This window comes from Ranitomeya variabilis, chromosome 1 (assembly GCF_051348905.1).
Source record: "Ranitomeya variabilis isolate aRanVar5 chromosome 1, aRanVar5.hap1, whole genome shotgun sequence".
NCBI lineage: Eukaryota > Metazoa > Chordata > Amphibia > Anura > Dendrobatidae > Ranitomeya > Ranitomeya variabilis.
In genome coordinates, this window is record NC_135232.1 from 248,423,401 (window position 1) to 248,445,424 (window position 22,024).

Below are 22,024 nucleotides of genomic sequence, written 5' to 3' on the forward strand. Positions count from 1 at the left end.
AAGCAGTAAAATTCAGGTCCCCATTGGCTTCTATAGAGTTTAGGTCATGTTCAGGTTAACCCAAACATCCATGGGTTCGCTCATCCCTATTTATAGTGGAGTATTTGGTCTCAGTATGTTAAAACATGGTGAGAATCAATGAGATAATAGATCATTAGGGCACCATCTTGGAGGATGATTTTTTTCTCTTCTCCAGTAAGATGGTGCCGCCAGCACATGCGTAGTAGCAGCTATCGGATCACAGCTAGACACCTATAGTTGCTACTGCGCAGGCGCGGGCGGCACCATTTTCAATTTTCTTTTTTTTTTTCCCCTAGCTGGATAACATCAAGAAAGCATATTATTGCCACACTAACCATGCGATTATGCTGCAGAGCGGGTGACACGGCTGGCACCTGCCTACAGAGGCGTTTTTTGTCTCTTTCGTCAGTTTGTTAGGTATTCATTATGCAAACTAGGGGGCAGGTCACTGAGGGATCAGTGACCTGTCAGCAGTCTGCATTATGAATATCTAATCAGAGCACCACAAACACCAGCCCCGCCTTAGGGCACAAGAATCTTATTAACTACAAACTGAAAATAAAGATTAAAGAACAACCATAAGACGGATTTCATCAACCAAATTATCATCTTAATCAGTATAACGGCACCGACCAGACAATGTGTGTAGATTACTTTGCACAATCCTGCTGACAGGTTCTCTTTAAGTTAAATTTCGTGAAATTCACAGCTCCCCGCGAATTTGAACAATTTACAGCTCTTTTTTGCATGAAGGACTAAAATAAATGACTGTTTTACATAAAGCTGGCTCCCACTGTAATTAGGATTCTCTAAAGTACAAGGTCTTGTGTGCACACAGGCAACAGGCGTAGATGCAGCAGCTAGATGGATCACACGGAACAGCTGAGGGACTGGAAACAACAGGCAAGCAAGATTTGTCCAGGAGACCACAGGCAAGCAGGCAGACACATAGAAAGCAAACTAAAGTTTTAATAACATTTTGAAAACCACCAGCGGACAGGAGACATGCTGGAAGCCACAGGCGGACATGTACAGGCAGACTAAAAGTCTTAATAAAGTCCTGGAAACTGCAGACAAGCAGGTGGAATGCCGGAATCTGCAGGCAGGTGGGAAACATCCAGGACACCACAGGGAAGTATGCAGGATTCTGGAAACCAGATGCAAGCAGGAAACATCCAGGAGACTGCAGCCAAGCAGGTGGGATGGTGAAAACTGCAAGCAAGCAGGAAACATCCAAGAGACTGCAGGCAAGCAGGTGGAGATACTGGAAACTGTAGGTAGGAGGGAGACATCCAAGAGACCACACCTGTGCCTTTCATGATGGTAGTGCTATGGCTGGCTTTCATAGGAGACCGTGATTTTTGCAGTATACAGCAATACCGTGGTATTGCGTTTATTTCATCTTTTGCAACAGTACAAAAAGTGTATTAGGAGTTGAAAAAAATATTATAACTACACATCATTGTATGGATAAAAACAAGCTCTCACATGGCTCCATCACCCAAAAACTGAAAACGTTACGGCTTTTGGAAAATGTCGACACAATCTAAATTGTTTTCTACAAATTTCAGAATATTTTTGTTCACCACTAGTGTTGAGCATTCCGATACCGCAAATATCGGGTATCGGCCGATATTTGCTGTATCGGAATTCCGATACTGAGTTCCGATATTATTGTGATATCGGAAATCGGAATCGGAAGTTCCCAGTGTATGGTTCCCAGGGTCTGGAGGAGAGGAGACTCTCCTTCAGGCCCTGGGATCCATATTCATGTAAAAAATAAAGAATAAAAATAAAAAATATGGATATACTCACCCCTCCGGCGGACCCTGGACCTTAGCGATGTAACCGGGAGCCTCCGTTCCTAAGAATGCAGTGAGTGTAGGACCTGCGATGACGTCGCGGCTTGTGATTGGTTGCGTGAGCGGTCACATGAGCGGTCACGTGACCAATCACAAGCCGCGACGTCATCGAAGGTCCTTCACTCTGCATTCTTAGGAACGGAGGCAGACGCTTGGACCGGTGAGAGGCAGGGGCCGTCCGAGGGGTGAGTATATCAATATTTTTTATTTTTATTCTTTATTTTATACATGAATATGGATCCCAGGGCCTGAAGGAGAGTTTCCTCTCCTTCAGACCCTGGGAACCATTCCGATATTTTGTGTCACATTGATATGCATTGGTATCGGGTATCGGTATCGGCGATATCCGATATTTTTTGGGTATCGGCCGATCCAATCTGATACCAATACCTTTGAATATCGGAAGGTATCGCTCAACAATATTCACCACATGAAAAGAAAACTATGCATGTTTGGTTATTCTCATAATTTTACTGACCTGGAGAATCATATTTCTATATCATTTTTACCTCATATTGAAAGCTGCAAATCCCCCAAAAAACTATTGCAAAATTGTGCTTTTTCTGCTCTTTTGCACACTTGGAGTTTTTCTCCCATTTTCCATTAAATTACCTGGTAAGAAGATGGATGGATCATACCACTATGTTGATGGAAAGTTAAAAACGTTATTGCTCTTGAGAGAAGTGGAGGAAAAAAACAAAAGCACAAAAAATGGAAAATCCCCATGTTGGGAAAGGATTACACTTGAGTACATGTGAATATACTGTGTGTCCTAATGCTGAAATATGTTGGTACATAAAGAAGTTTTCATATATCGATAGATTAAACATTCAATGACTCCCTGATCTCTATATAGTTTCTCACTTTTAATATTCAGGCGGTAAAGCTGAGGCATTCATTCCCCTTACAGGTTGGTACTGTATGTATTTTCAGTAATATGCATGAGTGAATTTTATCAGTTAGACTCTATCAAATCTTATAAAAATTATGAGACTAATATCACAACTTGAACACTGTTCACTGGATGGGGTCTAGCAACGGTGGCTCATTTTTTATTTATGTTCAACGCAGCATTTGAGAGTTTTATTATCTTCTGTGAATACATAAAAAGATGAGTAATAATACAGTCTGGCAGCAATGAGACATTAAATATGGATTATAAGAAAAGTACAGTATACTAGCCTACCACAGGACAGTGATTAGAACAAAAATGATATTTATTCTACTATAAAACTCCATCAATTAAAACCTAATCAATATGCTAATCCCAGTATTCCTATTGGCTGAGTTCTTCTGTTGTATAGTGCAGCTAATAAAAGTTTGGTCTCAGACACGCAACGTGTTCTATCTTTGCGACAATATTTTAGTATGATCACAGTGCAGCTTGTCATATTAAACTGTTGGGATGATATTCAATCATTTGCTCCAGATAAGGCTAGTCTGTGAATCAACAGTTCAGTATTTAGAGAATGACTACACTGGGCTACTTAGTCTTTTTCCATTGTGGATTTGACGGGTGTACAAAGCAAAAAGAGAAGATCATGCGGAGGTTGCTGAATAAATATAGACAGCAGGAGCATATTCTTTACTTTCCTGCATCCACATGCATTTCAGAAAACACAGTTTGCAATGGACTTCCTAATGGTAAAAATCTATTTAAGGCTAGTTTCACATTTGCATTTAAAAACGCAGCGTTTAAAACGCAAATGCAGGTGGTGTAAAAAATGCATTTAAACTCGTACAAACGCTGCATTTTTTAGACGCATGCGTTTTCGCATGCGGTAAAATAAACGCCGCGTTTTTACGCGTTTACATGCGTTTTTTCCTGCGTTTGCGTTTTTTTTCCCATGAAGAGAAATTTCACAAGAGAAAAATCAAGATAACCAGACACCGCCAATGGGACTAAAGAGGGTGTATATGTTGGGATCTCTATATATAGACCCTAGGGCTACTGAAATTTTAACAGTTTGCTACTGTATCCTGTGTCATGATGGATCTTCGCATGGAGAGCTTTTATTTCAACCTGGATTTCAGCTTCAAGCTGTTTCTTGCCTGTGCTTTTGCTTGGGAGCAAGACAGAAATCGCGAAAGATGGAGAAGGAGACAACGTAGGCGTTTTTGGAGACACCCTATTATCGAAGAACGTGAGAGCCGTGGAGCCTATCACACTCTCTATGCCGAGCTTAATGCCAACCCGGAGAAATTCCACGAATATACAAGGATGTCGCAAGACTCGTTCTGGGATTTGCTTGCTCGTGTCCAAGGAACCATACGGGGACAGGACACCCAGCTCCGTAGATCGATTCCACCAGAGGAACGTCTGCTGGTTACATTAAGGTACGTTACAAATCTAAACCCAATGACAGTCCAAATTTTTTGTTTTCACACATGTATGTTTTGGCTATTTACCTATCTTTCTTTAGCTTAAACACACCATAAATAGAATAGATTGTAATGTTTTTTGTTTCTGTTTTTCTTACAGATTTCTGGCAACCGGAGAGAGTTTATCATCCCTCCACTTCAAATACCGGCTTGGAATATCCACCCTTTCCGGAATAGTTGCGGACACCTGCCGGGCTTTATGGAATGTACTCCGGGATGAGTTTATACCCGTACCCACCGCGGACATGTGGCTTGAAACAGCTGAAAAATTCTGGAGTGTGTGTGATTTCCCCAACTGTTTAGGAGTGGTGGATGGAAAGCACATCCACATTATCAAACCTGCCAGAACAGGATCGGAGTACTTCAACTATAAAAAATATTTTTCTGTTGTGCTCATGGCAATAGCTGATGCGGAATGTCGCTTCATCGCCGTGGACATTGGAGCTTTTGGCCGTGGCAACGATTCCCAGACTTTCAAGAACTCAGATATGGGCCGGCGTGTGTATGGCCAAAATTTCAATTCTCCCCCGCCACAACATCTCCCCAACACTCAATGTCCACCTCTGCCATTCGATATGGTTGGGGATGAGGCCTTCCAGATGTGTGAAAACCTACTGAAGCCCTATTCCAGTCGGGACTTGAACCACACTAGAAGGATCTTTAACTACAGACTGACCAGGGCACGAAGAACAGTAGAGTGTACCTTTGGCATTCTGGTCGCTAAATGGCGCATTCTTGCATCAGCCATAAATCTAAAAGTGGAAACAGTTGACGAGGTGGTCAAAGCCTGTGTGGTTCTCCACAATTACATAATGACTAAGGAGCGACCCAACATTGAACTGGATGAACCAGTTGCACACCCACTGCCCAAATTCCAGCATCACCCGCTGCGGTCAACTGCAGCCATTGGTCACATGCGGGACCAATTTGCTGCCTTTTTTGATTCAGATATTGGACGTGTGTCATGGCAGGACAATGTTGTGTAAATGTCCTGTTGTAATTATATCTGTACCAGTAATTTTCTACAATGATATAATATTTCTCATTAATAAACTTTAGTTTTGTTTGTGTTGACCATCTCTCCTTTGATCTGTATTTAATATCATTTTTTGTAATCCAAAACCAGGAGTGGGTGATAAAGGCAGAGGTGCTAGTTATTATGTTAATATCATAACCCGACATGATATGAGACATGGTTTACATACAGTAAAACATGTCATATCCCCCTTTTTTTTGCATATTCCACACTACTAATGTTAGTAGTGTGTATGTGCAAAATTTGGGCGCTGTAGCTTTTAAATTTAAGGGTTAAATTGCGGAAAAAATTGGCGTGGGCTCCCGCGCTATTTTCTCCGCCAGAGTAGTAAAGCCAGTGACTGAGGGCAGACATTAATAGCCAGGAGAGGGTCCATGGTTATTGGCCCCCCCCCGGCTAAAAACATCTGCCCCCAGCCACCCCAGAAAAGGCACATCTGTAAGATGCGCCAATTCTGGCACTTGGCCACTCTCTTCCCATTCCCGTGTAGCGGTGGGATATGGGGTAATGAAGGGTTAATGTCACCTTGCTATTGTGAGGTGACATTAAGCCAGATTAATAATGGAGAGGCGTCAATTATGACACCTATCCATTATTAATCCAATTGAATGAAAGGGTTAAAAACACACATTATTAAAAAGTATTTTAATGAAATAAACACACAGGCTGTTTTAATATTTTATTACTCTCTCAATCCACCTGAAGACCCTCGCTTTGTAACAAAGGAAAAATAATAAACCAACAATATACATACCTTCCGATGATCTGTCACGTCCCACGATGTAAATCCATTTGAAGGTAGCTGTGCTCGTGCCTGTAAAACCCCGGGGAATGAAGGTAATGTAGGTCAATGACCTGTATTTACCCTCATTCGCGGTGATGCGCCCCCTGCTGGATGTCCCTCGAACATGGGAAAATATTCAGAAAAGTTACCAGGCTCGAGGTCATATGAGGACATCCAGCAGAGGGCGCATCACCGCGAATGAAGGTAATGTAGGTCAATGACCTGTATTTACCTTCATTCGCGGTGATGCGCCCCCTGCTGGATGTCCCTCGAACGTGGGAAAATATTCAGAAAAGTTACCAGGCTCGAGGTCATATGAGGACATCCAGCAGAGGGCGCATCACCGCGAATGAAGGTAATGTAGGTCAATGACCTGTATTTACCTTCATTCGCGGTGATGCGCCCCCTGCTGGATGTCCCTCGAACGTGGGAAAATATTCAGAAAAGTTACCAGGCTTGAGGTCATATGAGGACATCCAGCAAGTGGCGCATCACCGCGAATGAAGGTAACTACAGGTCATTGACCTACATTACCTTCATTCGCGGTGATGCGCCCTCTGCTGGATGTCCTCATATGACCTCGAGCCTGGTAACTTTTCTGAATATTTTCCCACGTTCGAGGGACATCCAGCAGGGGGTGCATCACCGCGAATGAAGGTAAACACAGGCCATTGACCTACATTACCTTCATTCCCCGGGGTTTTACAGGCACGAGCACAGCTGCATTAGCAGAGCTCCTGCCTGTAAAATATTATAACCCCTTCAGATGGATTTACATCGTGGGACGTGACAGATCATCGGAAGGTATGTATATTGTTGGTTTATTATTTTTCCTTTGTTACAGAGCGAGGGTCTTCAGGTGGATTGAGAGAGTAATAAAATATTAAAACAACCTGTGTGTTTATTTCATTAAAATACTTTTTAATAATGTGTGTGTGTTTTTTTAACCCTTTCATTCAATTGGATTAATAATGGATAGGTGTCATAATTGACGCCTCTCCATTATTAATCTGGCTTAATGTCACCTTACAATAGCAAGGTGACATTAACCCTTTATTACCCCATATCCCACCACTACACGGGAATGGGAAGAGAGTGGCCAAGTGCCAGAATTGGCGCATCTTACAGATGTGCCTTTTCTGGGGTGGCTGGGGGCAGATGTTTTTAGCCGGGGGGGGGGCAATAACCATGGACCCTCTCCTGGCTATTAATATCTGCCCTCAGTCACTGGCTTTACTACTCTGGCGGAGAAAATTGCGCGGGAGCCCACACCAATTTTTTCCGCAATTTAACCCTTAAATTTAATAGCTACAGCGCCCAAATTTTGCACATACACAGTACTAACACTAGTAGTGTGGAATATGCAAAAAAAAGGGGGATATGACATGGTTTACAATATCGGGTCGGGTTTCACGAAAACCGACTTTGCCAAATATCGGCGAATTTTGAAATTTGCCGATCTGTTTTACTCAACCCTACTGGCGACATTTCTTGACGCACGGTGTGTGTTGCCGGCGGCCATAGACACAATAAACCAAACATAATGGTGGCAAATCAAACTTTTTTTATTTATTTAACAACTGAAAAAAATTATTTTTTACTGCGCCGGCTTGGGGTAGAGTGATGTAAACGAGGGGTGTGAAGAACTAAGGCCTGGCTAACCGTGGACGACGCAGAGGTGGCAGGAGAAGGGGCAATGAAACTAGAAGGGTCTGGAAGTTTGGGAATGGGGCTTGACACATGAGAGGCTTGAGACGCACTGGAAGGGTGAGACAAAACAGACATTACAGACACATTGGTAGGTGAAGGGGGAGGAATGCTAAGAGTCCTGTTTTTTTTTTCTGTTTTTTTGGGGGTTTGCCTGGTTGTGGGACGTCTTGGTGGGCTCATATGCCGTGGCGTGGTGGCGGGTGACCTGTCAGGGTCCGGCTGCACTGTGTCACAGTCCATAGCGATTGGCGAGCGGACGACCATGCCAGGGTCCTGCTGCATCGTGGTGGGGGCGGTACGTAAAGGCATGCCAGGGTCCTGCTGCATCGTGGTGGGGGCGGTATGTAAAGCTATGCCAGGGTCCTGCTGCATCGTGGTGGGGGCGGTCCAGAAAGCTATGCCAGGGTCCTGCTGCATCGTGGTGGGGGCGGTCCGGAAAGCCATGCCAGGGTCCTGCTGCATCGTGGTGTCAGTGGAGGAGGTCCAAGCAGGAGCAGCGGTTGTCACGGTGGTGGCGGTGGGATGTCCAACTGCACTCGTCATGGTGCTGGCGCTGTAGTGGAGTCCGCCTGTGGAAGGAATAGAGGTGGCCATGCAGTGGTATGCAGCAGAGGTCGGCATTGAGGTTAATCGTGACAGTGAAGGCACAGTTGGATATGCTGCCACTGTCTGCTGGAAATACCGACTCTGCATGACACTCAGCTGGAGATCAGTAGTAAGGTTTTCCGACATGCCCTGCTCAATTTGGTTAAAAAAATGATGAGCTGGCCTCTGGAGGTCGGCTTTCACTTTATCAAGGCTTTTGATGACCTCCTGGATAAGGGCATTCAAGAGGTTATGTGAAACATCCATTCGGTCACCTAAAGTCTTGATTGCTTCGTGTAAAACCGAGCTCAAGTGCAAAAATTCGGGCATGAGTGACCTGTCCAAAGCCCTCTGCCACTGCCGGGATGTGCCCCCCAAAAAGGGGGCAGTGGAAGAGGACTGCAAAAGGGGAAGACCTGATGGACCAGCTCCCTGGTCTCCAGTTAGTGTGGAAGGCCCACCTGCTGCTGCGCTGCTGGATGGTTGGGATGGATCCGTGGCTGTCGGATGAAGGACCGCTCCAGAACCTGGGCCGACAGTCGTGCTGTATGTGCTGAGAAAAAAGGAAAAAGAAAATTAATACCAAAAATTAACCAGATGCAAAATCCTGTGGAATTTAAAAATTCAGATTATGGCAATACAACACAACCTAATGCACGTGATAAATACTTACGTTCTCTGGGCAAGGACCGGTCTTAGAAATGCCAATACTCAATGGTATTTGTATCGTCTGATCCTTGCTCCTGAACCACTGGGAACACGACTCTCTTCACGCAGGTCCTTGTTGAAGCGGTCCTTCATCGAACGCCAATGTGTTTTTACTTTGTCCACTGTTAAAAAAAACCCTTATGGTCAGAAAATTGACTTTTTGCCGTGCTCATCCAACTGTGTGTGATGAGAGAAACTCCGTAGAGTTTCTTTCATCACACAGAGTTGAGTGAGCACGGCCAAGGTCTCTGCTGCTTCACACTGCAGTGCAATACTTACCAAATGCATTTCGGACCCGTGTTGTGGCGTTGTCCCAGCCATCCCACATCGCTTGGGCCACCTCAATCCACAACCGCCGGATCGTGGTGTTGTTCGAGTGCAGTGGATCCCGGCTGTCCCACAACGGGACTCGCTCCTGGACCAGTGTAATGAATAGGTCATTGTCTATCAGGTTATGGTCCCGTTGTGAAACCTAAAAGATAAAGAAAGTCATTAAAGTTTGCTCACTTACATAAGGAAAAGAAAGAAAAAAAGATGCTGAGAAATGGCATGAATAGGAAAGTCAAGATACAAAAGGATTCTAGAAGGAAAAAGTTTAGAAATACGAGTGGAAAGAAAGGAAGATTCAAGAATAGTGTTGAGCAATACCGTCCGATACTTGAAAGTATCGGTATCGGAAAGTATCGGCCGATACCGGCAAAGTATCGGATCCAATCCGATACCGATACCCGATACCAATACAAGTCAATGGGACTCATGTATCGGACGGTATCCCTGATGGTTCCCAGGGTCTGAAGGAGAGGAAACTCTCCTTCAGGCCCTGGGAACCATATTAATGTGTAAAATAAAGAATTAAAATAAAAAATATTGCTATACTCACCTCTCCGACGCAGCCTGCACCTTACCGAGGGAACCGGCAGCGTTGTTTGCTTAAAATTCGCGCTTTAACTTCCTTACGCGAAGTCCCGGCTTGTGATTGGTCGCGCGCCGCCCATGTGGCCGGGACGCAACCAATCACAGCAAGCCGTGACGTAATTTCAGGTCCTTCAGGATTTTAAAATTACGTTCCGGCGTTGTGATTGGTTGCGTCGCGGTCACATGGGCGACGCAACCAATCACAAGCCGTGACGTCACGGGAGGCAGGAGACGCGCGCATTTTAAAATGCGCGCGTGTCCAGCCTCCCGTGACGTCACGGCTTGTGATTGGTTGCGTCGCCCATGTGACCGCGACGCAACCAATCACAACGCCGGAATGTAATTTTAAAATCCTGAAGGACCTGAAATTACGTCACGGCTTGCTGTGATTGGTTGCGTCGCGGTCACATGGGCGGTGCGCGACCAATCACAAGCCGGGACTTCGCGTAAGGAAGTTAAAGCGCGAATTTTAAGCAAACAACGCTGCCGGTTCCCTCGGTAAGGTGCAGGCTGCGTCGGAGAGGTGAGTATAGCAATATTTTTTATTTTAATTCTTTATTTTACACATTAATGTTGTTTCGATACCGATACCCGATACCACAAAAGTATTGGAATACCGGTATCGGAATTCCGATACAGCAAATATCGGCCGATACCCGATACTTGCGGTATCGGAATGCTCAACACTATTCAAGAATATTACACTGAGGACAGTCAGCCTTGTATACGTACCCGCTGCCGCCTTTCCACCGGACCTTGACTCCGCTGCTCCGGCCCTGTCTCTGCCGCAGTAGAAGAGCTCTAAAGAAAAGGAAAAATCAAATTGTCACGTGTCGATGTGACAGTGAATACTTACCAATCTGACGAGGCAAATACTCACCTCCCTGACATGCTCCATTTCCGACTGTCGTGGATGAAACTCCTCACAAGACGAAGAATCCGAAGATGACATTCTGATGCATGTTGAAAGAAAAAAATGGCAGAAATTAGGACATGTAGAGACAGAAAATAAAAAATAAAGGCATTGGCTACGATATACTCACATTGTTCAGAGTCTTTTCCTCCAAGATGTGGCCTGTCAGGGTGTCTTCGGCTTCAGAGTCTGGTGACAAATGACCTGCAACTGTCCACACCCTCCCTTTTATCACCTTGATGGTGGGGGGTGGCTTATCAGTGTCTAGACATTGTTATCTTAATTGAAACGCATGCGTTCAAAAACGCAACAAAACGCATGTGCTAAAAAACGCATGCGTTTACATAGACAGCAATACATTTTTTTGCCGCAAAAAAAGCCTCTAGAAATTACTACATGTTGCATTTCCGCAACAAAACGCAAGCATAGAAACGACACATGCATCGTCAAATGCGGCCAAACGCGTACAAAAAAATGCATGCGTTTTTAATGTTAAATATAGGAAAAAAACGCATGCGTTTTTTTGCGCTAAAACGCAGCGGCAAAAAACGCAAATGTGAAACCAGCCTATGATGATTGTCTACAAGGACAGGTTCATACCATTTTAACAATAGTTTTTTTTGGTCCTTTACTATTATTATCTATTTATATAATAATTGCCTTAAATTGTCTGTCATCCACTTCCGTCTGGACGTCCTCGAATCCCACAATCCACCACGCCACACCGGAAGTACGCCGACCGCCATATTGGAGTACCCAAGTGATGGGTATTCCAATATGGCACCCACTGGTGGTACCAGGCCCTTGCGCAGTACCACCAGAGGGTCATCGCCGGACCTTCCGGGTCAGCAGGGGAAGGGGGAGCGGCAGCTGTCCAGCATACTCACCTGCTCCTGGCGCATCTCTGCATGTCCCTGCTTCTCCAGCGCTGTCAGCTTCTTCCTGTGTTCAGCGGTATGATGTGACTGCTGAACATAGGAAGAAGCTGCTGGCTCCCACAGACCATCTGTCAGTGAGAAGCTGCCAAGGACTGCACCGGGAGCAGGTGAGTATAATGGGGGAGGGTGAGCATTCCGATATTCACCTGTCCCTGTTCCACCGCATCGCGCCGCTCTGTCTTCCGCGTCCTCTGGCTTTGACATTCAGGTCAGAGGGCGCGATGACATGTTTAGTGTGTGCGCCGCCCTCTGCCTGAACAGCCACTGCAGAGGACGCTGAAGGCGGAGCGGCACCCGGCGGTGTGGAACGGGGACAGGTGAATATCGCAACTGCCGGGGGTCTGCTCAGGACATGAGTTGAGTATGTCATTTTTTTTTATCGCAGCAGCAGCAGCATATGGGGCACATGTTTCTATGGAGCATCTTATGGGGCCATAATCAACCATTATGCAGCATTATATGGGGCACATTTTCTATGCAGTATCTTATGGGGCTATAAACAACCTTTATGCAGCATTATATGGGGCACATTTTCTATAGAGTATCTTATGGGGCCATAATCAACAATTATGCAGCATTATATGGGGCACATTTTCTATGCAGCATCTTATGGGGCCATAATCAACCTTTATGCAGCTTTAAATGGGGCACATTTTCTATGAAGCATCTTATGGGCCATAATCAATTTTTATGCAGCATTATATGGGACTTGGGGATGAGAGAATCTCAGTGCTGCAAAGTCACCCTCTCGATGCGATAGCATTGGGCCTCCATCTAGTCTATTAATATAATTGCCTTGCAATGTATTAATTTCCTGTCCTGTCCAGATGTCAACGTATCCCAGAATTCCAAGTGGAGGAAATTCACCGATCACCATATTGGGACACCCAAGTGATGGGTGTCTCAATATGGAAACTGCTGCTGGTACCAACCTATTGCATGGTACCACCAGCGGAACACCGTCGCACCACACACACACACACTCTATACACCGTACGCACCACACACACACTCTCTCACACACTGACTCACACACACTCTCACACTCACATTAACATACACACACTTTCACACTCTCACACACTCACGCAGCCTCTTGCGCTGTATCACCAGTGGAACACTGTAGTGAACACGCCCCTGCCGGGATCAGCTGAATGATTCACTGACTGCCGCCATCTTTGTACATTGCTAGTAGAGAAAGGTAGGAGACAGAAAAGCGCAAAGATGGTCTTATCCCCAGGATTGTTTCCAATCAATTGTAAGAGCACTGCTCATCTGGTGGTGCAGAGTAAAAGCATGTAGATGTCAGTTGCTGCAGATCCACAGGTCGACGCTGCGACCTTTCAGAACTGTTGTAACAGATAAATGTGGATGAAATCCGCGCTGCTGTGACAAATGATGGCTCCAGATATAGTTATAAAATACTCTGGTGGTTATTCCACGCATTTCAAAGCTCACGGCTTTTTATTCAGGAAATTACAACAGAAAGATATGTTATGATGTCTTTCTGTGGTCATTTCCTGAAGAAGAAGCCATGAGCTTTGAAATGCGTTGAATAAACCACCAGAGTATTTTATAACTATATCTGGATTCATCATTTGTCACAGCAGCGTGGATTTCATCCACATTTATCTATTATAATGGCCATCTTTGTACAGGAAGAGCACATGGAAGAGGAAGAACAGAAACAGGAAGAGCACAGACGGAACCTGAAAACCCATCTCTTCAGGAAAGCCTACAGCCTGCAATAACCATTCTGCTGCCTCACCAACCACTCGAGCTGCCGCCTCACCAACCACCCTAGCTACCACATCACCAACCACCTGAGCTGCTGCGTTGCCACCGTCAGAGCTGCTGCCTCACCAACCACCCAAGCTGCCGCCTCACCAACCACCCGAGCTGCCGCCTCACCACCACCAGAGCTACCACCTCACCACCACAAGTGCTGCAGCACACCGACCTCCTGTCTCTTCCCCATTATCCCGAAGAATGTATGTCCACAAGGACAGGATCCTCTCCCCTCTGTACCAGTCTGTCATTGTACATTTGTTTACTGTTAACGATATCCATAACCGTGTATGTAACCCCTTTTCACATGTACAGCACCATGAAATTAATGGTGCTATATAAATAAATAATAATAATGCAAAGTTTTAATGTGACCGCCGCTATCTGTCTGCACAAAGATGGCGACAATCTGTTTTACTGCGCCTGTGCGAATTACGCACAGGTGCAGTGAATCATTCGGCTGATCCTGGCAGCAGATGTGCGATGTGTCTATAGGCAGAGGAAGCTGGTCACATTAAAGGGGTTTTCTCATGAACGAAAGTTCATTTTAAAAGTTGACTGTGTCTGTGTCACGGGAAACCTAGGTGTCATGGGAAACTTAGGTAGGCAAGAGCTAATAACCCGGGCCCCTGCGATTTCCCTCAACTCTGGGAAACCCTGACTGACCCTCTCCCAGAGTTTACACTGATGGTGTGCATGTCTGAGCCTCCACCCTCACCCTGTCTCCTGTTACAACCACTGGCTGAAACCACCACCCACCACCCAGTGAACAGACCACTAACCAATACCCACAGTTAGCACAGACAAGGATAACGGAAAATATATACCACGCCGCAGTCACTCAGGAATACACAATAAGTGCACAGGGCAAAACAAATACAAATATAGGAAGGAGGAAAATATGACAAAGGGAAATATACACCACCAGATACGATACTCCTTCTCCTAGACCACCACTCCAGACCGAGATAACCAAGCACAAGACAGAAGCTATAATCGGCGACGCCCAATGTTCAGAAGAACAATTTAAAGGCAGTGGGCGTGACCGAGCTTCCAATCCGAGCACCAGCTAAATTAACCCCGGACCAGCTAGATAAAATCTAGCCGACGCCACTGAGCGCATAGTGGACAAAAGCGGAATTACCGCTGTCTGTCGAACGCCCTAGTATGAACAGCGTCCGACATGACAGTCTGACCATGTACGGAGCGTACCACATCTCCTTGGCAGGGGAGGAAGCAAAAGACAATACTGACATTACAGCAGGGGATCACAGTGGATTCATTTTGTGAGGTAAAATATTTCACTGACTCTTTTTAAAAGATATTTTACCTCACAAAATGTATCCTCTGCGATCTCCTGCTATAATGTCAGTATTGTCTTTTGCTTCCTCCCCTGCCCAGGAGCTGTAGTATGTTTGGGACACGGTCAGACACAGACAATTTTTAAAATGAACTTTTGTTCTTGGGAAAACCCCTTTAAAAAGCAAATATCAATGCCAACATGGCTCCTCCTAAAAAGTATGTCAATGACAATGAAAGGAAAGCAGCAAAGGCACAACATCGAAGACAACAAAGGGCAAATGACTCTCTTGAAGAGTAACAGCATAGCTGGGAAAAAAACAATGCATATAAGCGTAGGCATCAAGCACATGATGCAAAAGTCATTAGATTATCACAGGATGCCATTAGGCAACAACAGCACCGCATGCCTTCCCCCATCGTGACATTACCGCCCTCCCAATGCGATAGCATCGGGCCTGCATCTAGTATGACATAATAAACATAGGGGGTCTTGAATTAATACATTTATAAATTTGGCTCCAAAACTGCAAAATGCTAAACTTCACTTCACCATTCTTGAACTCCCTTTCTACATGCTGATGTAACATCCATAGTGATGTTGTTGCTTCAACCAATGTCCACCATGGTCACTCGAAATGTTGTTATTATAGACGTCACTATAGTGCACAAAATGCACTAGTTATGCCTCTCTCTAAACTAACACATTGGGTGCATTAAAGGGAACCTGTCACCCCATTTTTTGAAGATGAGCTAAAAATAGCGTTAAATAGGGGCAGAGCTGGGCGTTACATTAGTGTCTTTGTGTGCCTTTATTACCCACCTATGCTGCCGAAATACCTTTGTAAAGTCGCAGTTTTCTGCTGTCACTCACGCTGGTCTGGTCCTATGGGCGTGGTGACAGCGCTGTTTCTCCCCCAGAATCCTGCTCATCATTACGTTGGTGGCGTAGTGGTGTGCGCATGTCCAAAAGGCGAATCCACTGCCCAGGTGATGAAAAACAGCGCGATCTGCGCTATTCAGCCGTTTACCGGTGGGTGCGGCCATCTTTCCTTTGGCCGCGCGTGCGCAGATGGAGCGCTCTGCTGCCCGGGGCTTCAGGAAAATGGCCGCCGCGATCTCCATCTGCGCACGCACATACTCTCTTTGTACACTTTCTGGGAAGTGAGACGCTTCATTCCATGTGTAAGTATCATGTATTCATTGGGTATATTCCACTCCTAATTTTTGGGGAGAATCATGAATCCCTTTACTAGACATTATGTTTTTCTTTGGATCGATTTTCTATAAATAAAAATATAGTAACCCTAACTTGTCAGAAGGCACACTTTATTAACATAGCCATGTATCACGTAATCTTACATGTTATGAATTGTTACATGCGTACAGAAATACATCACCAGAATCACCAGCAGTACAGAAATTTGTTATCAGAACTAACAGCAGTACAGAAATTCATCATCAGAAAAAGCAGCAGTACAGAAATTCATCATCAGAAACACCAGCAATACAGAAATACATCTATATAACCCCCTATCAGTACAGAAACACAGCATCAACATCCTCATTAGTGCAAGAATACATCATAAGAACCACCTATAGCACAGGAATACATGACTATGGGAATATATCATCAGGACTACCATCAGTACAGGAATACATCAACAAAACCCACCTCAATGCATCGATATATCACCAGGACCATCACAAGTACATGGTACATCAGACCCATATACATTTGTATCACATGAACCTACAACCTTTGGTACATCCTGAACAATGATAAAGAGATACTAGGAGCTGTTTCTATCAGTGCTCATCAGATTGCAGACCATACAGAAACCACAGTGCTGATGAAAATTATTCAGTATCACAAATAAACATTTACATGCAGGTACTTTATGGATGAAGTTGTCTGTGTTTGAGGTCATTCTCTTTCATTTCTTCTTCTTGCCCAGATGCCACAGCTTATCTCTGCAGACTCCCATCTTCTCTGGTCTTGTGCAGCACATCCCCCCACAAGGTAACCTTAAAAATAGCAGTGCACCTGAAGAAGTATTTGCTCCTGATTGTATGTCCTGCATAAAATGACCCATACACTGTCCCTCTTATACTACATGCCCTCCAAACTGCCCTGTCATTTCCATAATGTGCCTCATCTTCACACTCTCCTCTCACACTGTGTCCCCCTATACTGCCCAATCTCTATACCTTGCTCCCTCATCACACTCACCCTCCTCAGCATACCGTCCCTTCCTTGCTGTGGCTTCACACTGTCTCCCCATGCTGCCACCTCTCTATGCTACCCCCACCACACTATCCAGTCTTTACTCTGTGCCCCCTCACATTTTTCTCATCCCATACTGTCTCTACACACTATTAACCTCAAGTCTCCTGACACATCCCTCCCTATCATCCCTCCGTACTGTTTCCACACTCATCCCTCCCTCTCCCCATACTGTGTCCACACCCATCCTTCTAATTCTCCATAATGTGTCCACATCCATCCCCCTCACTTCTCATACCGTGTTTGCATCCAATCCCCCTTTGCTCCCCTACTGTGTCATACCACCCCCTTGCTCCCATACTGTGTCCTCAAATTTACCCTCTCACTCCCCACTCTGTGCCCTATGTGCATCATGGAGTGAGCTCAGCATCAGCAATGTGATCACCTAGAAGTGCCGGAGGTCAGGACTTCAATTGTACCCATGCCTGAAAGATGCAAGTACAATTAATCATTGGGAGCCAGAGCGATTCACCTTCTGTGAGCTGGCTATAAGCTTGACAGCCAAATTGGAGAACGGCGAACTCCAACTACGGGATGGGGGTGCCAAAATGCAGTCGCCGGGGAGACACCTTGGACCACCCTATCAGGAGGCCCAACAGTACCCCCTGTCAGCTGTGCCAGGGGTAAATGCCTCTGCTGCCTCCCCTATATACGTCTTTGTTCTGTGTATACAGAATACCATTATTTTTTGCAGCATATGTTTACATGAGGCAATGTGATGCTGAGAACAATGATTTTTAAGCAAGCTTTAAAAAATTTCCCTCAGTAAGCAAGCATTTTGCTAGTTCATTGGGTATGTGCGGATTGCTTAGACACCACAAAAAAGAGAGAAGAGAGTCATAATTTAATATAACAAACTTTTATTTGACTAAATTATTGGTGCTACCATCTGTCTTTGGTGCTGGCATCTCTACTGGTGCTGCTGGCCTGGTGAGAACAACACTGGCTATGTAAGTATAGAACCTTTGAAAATGTCTGTCTCGCTCACTGCTTTTTATGTTCTTTGTAGACTGGTCAACTCTGCTGGTGCTTCCGTTGTCTCCTGGTGCTGCTGTCTCTCCTGGTGCTACCATCTGTCTCTGGTGCTGGCGTCTCTCCTGATGCTGCTGGCCTGGTGAGGACAACACTGGCTATGTAAGTATAGAATCTTTGAAAATGTCTGTCTCTCTTAATTTATCTTTCTGTTCCTTTAGACTGGTTGTCTCCTAGTGCTTCCATCTGTCTCTGGTGCTTCCATCTGTCTCTGGTGCTGCTGTCTCTCCTGGTGCTACCATCTGTCTTTGGTGCTGGCATCTCTCCTGGTGCTGCTGGCCTGGTGAGAACAACACTGGTTATGTAAGTATAGAACCTTTGAAAATGTCTGTCTCTCTCACTGCTTTTTTTGTTCTTTGTATACTGGTCGACTCTCCTGGTGCTGCTGTCTCTCCTGGTGCTACCATCTGTCTCTGGTGCTGGCGTCTCTCCTGGTGCTACTGGCCTGGTGAGGACAACACTGGCTATGTAAGCATAGAACCTTTGAAAATGTCTGTCTCTCTTAATTTTTCTTTCTGTTCCTTTAGACTAGTTGTCTCCTGGTGCTGCCATCTGTCTCTGGTGCTGGTGTCTCTCCTGGTGCTGCCATCTGTCTCTGGTGCTGCCGTCTCTCCTGGTGCTACTGGCCTGGTGAGCAGGTACGGACTGGGGCTGAAATTCAGTCCTGGCATTTGAAATCACACAGGCCCATGCTGTTCCCGTCCCCATGAACCAGATGGGATATATTACTAATATTACCCTGGATGGAGGAAAGGAAGATTTTCTATAAGACCAATATTTCTAAGGATACCCATGGCCTGCTGGGGTAAGTGACAGAGTCAGCGACTATGTGCTCCAACATAACTCTTTAAAGTATGGGTATCTTGAGAACACCGATTCTGTTAGCAATGTAGCAGACCAGGCTGCCCACAACCAGACAGGCCCTTCTGGCATTTGACAGAATTGCCAGATGGCCAGTCCGGCCCTGCCTGGTGAGGACAGCACTGGCTATGTAAGTGTATGTAGAACTTTTGAAAATGTCTGTCTCTCTCACTGCTTTTTCTGTACTTTGTAGACTGGTCGACTCTGCTGGTGCTGCAGTTGTCTCTTGGTGCTGTGGTTGTCTCCTGGTGCTGCCGTCTGACCCTGGCCTATGCTAACTGCTGTGCTGTTGGACTACTGCCTGTAATGTAAGTATTGGTGTCCATATTTTTTTTTGCCAACATATTGTTTAGCTCTTAACAACTTTAATTTTTCTTCTATGTTCTTTTTTCTAGTGTTTCACTTGACTGCTACCCGCTATTACAAGATGACCTCCACTGAAGCCTCCAAAGGCGGACATGACGCTGACTATGCAATCACATTTGATTACTGATTGGTATGTATTGACTCGCAATAAAATACATGTGGTAAATCATGTATTTTCTTTACAGGTACCTTCCAGTGGGGACAAGCTGGAGCAGTCAAGGGTCGTCGAGCCCATGTGTCTCAGGAGGAAAGATGGGATGTAAGTAGTCTTTTCAGCAGAGTTGTAATAGAATTTGTTTTCAGTTTTACTTAAAATTTATTTTTGTTCTATTTGATCTATAGGTTCCACAACGGGAAGATGCCAATTAAGATATTGACAATGAGAAACTCATCAACCTTGTCCAAGAGCGAGTACAGTTATGGGACACACGTGACACTCAGCACTCCGACAACATGGTGATTCGACGACTCTGGGAAGAAGTGGCAACATCGCTGCTGGCTGATTGGGACTGTGCCACACCACATGTCAGAAATAATTTTGGTAAGTATTGCAATGTGGTCTGACGCGGCGGTGAAAATGTTAATGTATGTTTTTTCCAATTAAATTTTTCATTTTTTTTTTTCCCTTCACAGTGAAGAAAATCAAAATCTGCTGGTGTTCGATGAAGGACCGCTTCAACAAGGACATGAGAGAGAAGAATTGGGCTAAAAGTGGAGCTGCACCAAGGCTAAGAAAATTTAAATACCACAATAACCTTGCTTTCCTGAGGCCTGCGCTTGCTCAGCAAATGTAAGTATATATATATTTTTTAATGTTATTTTAAAAAATGTTTTATTTCATTTTCCGCACAGAACCTGGAGCAGCACAACACAACATGTATTTTATTAATAATGTTTTTTTTTCTTTTCCACACAGAACCTGGTGCAGCACAACACAACCTGGATCATCCTCTCTTGAAGCAACCTGACAAGCTTCACAGGCTGGGGAAGAGGCAGCCAGTCCATTTGGTTTTCCCCTCTGCCAGCCCTCATCGTCTGCTGGATCTTCTCGTCAGTGGCAGAGGGCCTGGGAGAGGATAAGCATACCCGAGTTCATGCACTTAAGCTCGGTCTTCACCTAAAGCACGGCAGGTGTCTCCAATAATCCCAGACGGTGTGGAGACTCCAATCCTGAATTGAAAATGGAGGGATGATAATGTCTCTCCAGTAGCCAGGAATACGAAGACCAAAAAATGAGAAAAAAAAATCAGCACATGGCTTTTTGAAAAACATGGAATAAAAAAAAGACTTTTAGAAAAGAAGGGAAAAAAAATCGGTACATGGCTTTTATTACAATAATAGTAATGACAGGTGCTTGTTTTTCAAAATTATGTACCTCAGGGTGACCAACAGCTATTCCTCAGCAGGAATTGCTTGACGGAGCTGTGTGTCCTGCCTGGCGATTGATCCTTGGAAATGTTGCAACAAGTCATCAAAGCTCTGTTCTGTCATCCTTGTATAGTCTAAAAACTTCTGAGGGTTCTGCCACAACTCTGCGTACGAGAAGTGGTATGCTCCATGGCTCTCTCGGAGTTCAAGGATGGGGTGTTGCCAACATCGATGAAGTCTTCTTCTTGGTCTTCTTTGTTCTTGACAAGCAAAAGCAAAGCCAGCAGCCAATTTCAATTGTAAATCCAGATCTTCATAGAAGCTGTCCATGTCAAGTTCTATCTTGCAGCTTGATACAGCAGCCAAAACCTATTGATTCATCAGTGCAGTGTGTCTATATATATACGGTACAGAGCTAAAGTTTGGACACACCTTCTCATTTAAAGATTTTTCTGTATTTTCAAGACTATGAACATTGTAAATTCACACTGAAGACATCAAAACTATAAATGAAGACATGTGGAATTATATACTTAACAAAAAAGTGTGAAACAACTGAAAATATGTCTTATATTCTAGGTTCTTCAAAGTAGCCACCTTTTGCTATGATGACTGCTTTGCACACTCTTGGCATTCTCTTGATGAGCTTCAAGAGGTAGTCACTGGAAATGGTCTTCCAACAATCTTGAAGGAGTTCCCAGAGATGCTTAGCACTTGTTGGCCCTTTTGCCTTCACTCTGCGGTCCAGCTCACCCCAAACCATCTCGATTGGGTTCAGGTCTGGTGACTGTGGAGGCCAGGTCATCTGGCGTAGCACCCCATCACTCTCTTTCTGGCTCAAATAGCCCTTACACAGCCTGGAGGTGTGTTTGGGGTCATTTTTCTGTTGAAAAATAAATGATGATCCAAATAAACGCAAACCGGATGGAATAGCATGCCACTGCAAGATGCTGTGGTAGCCATGCTGGTTCAGTATGCCTTCAATTTTTAATAAATCCCCAACAGTGTCACCAGCAAATCACCCCCACACCATCACACCTCCTCCTCCTCCATGCTTCATGGTGGGAACCAGGCATGTAGAGTCCATCCGTTCACCTTTTCTGCATCGCACAAAGACACAGTGGTTGGAACCAAAGATCTCAAATTTGGACTCATCAGACCAAAGCACA

At 44.9% G+C, this 22,024-nt stretch overlaps 1 protein-coding gene across 1 annotated transcript; it reads left to right on the plus strand.

The window, feature by feature from the left end:
• Positions 1-1,048: 1,048 nt before the first annotated feature.
• Positions 1,049-21,305, plus strand: LOC143794089 (uncharacterized). Its single transcript, XM_077280944.1, has 11 exons — positions 1,049-1,294; positions 13,659-13,845; positions 16,900-16,964; positions 18,238-18,342; positions 18,422-18,543; positions 18,793-18,898; positions 19,315-19,429; positions 19,517-19,746; positions 19,830-20,028; positions 20,121-20,277; positions 20,404-21,305. The coding sequence occupies exons 1-7, from the start codon at positions 1,049-1,051 to the stop codon at positions 19,381-19,383; spliced, it is 900 nt and encodes a 299-aa protein (XP_077137059.1). The 3' UTR covers positions 19,384-19,429; positions 19,517-19,746; positions 19,830-20,028; positions 20,121-20,277; positions 20,404-21,305.
• The last annotated feature ends 719 nt before the right edge of the window (positions 21,306-22,024 follow it).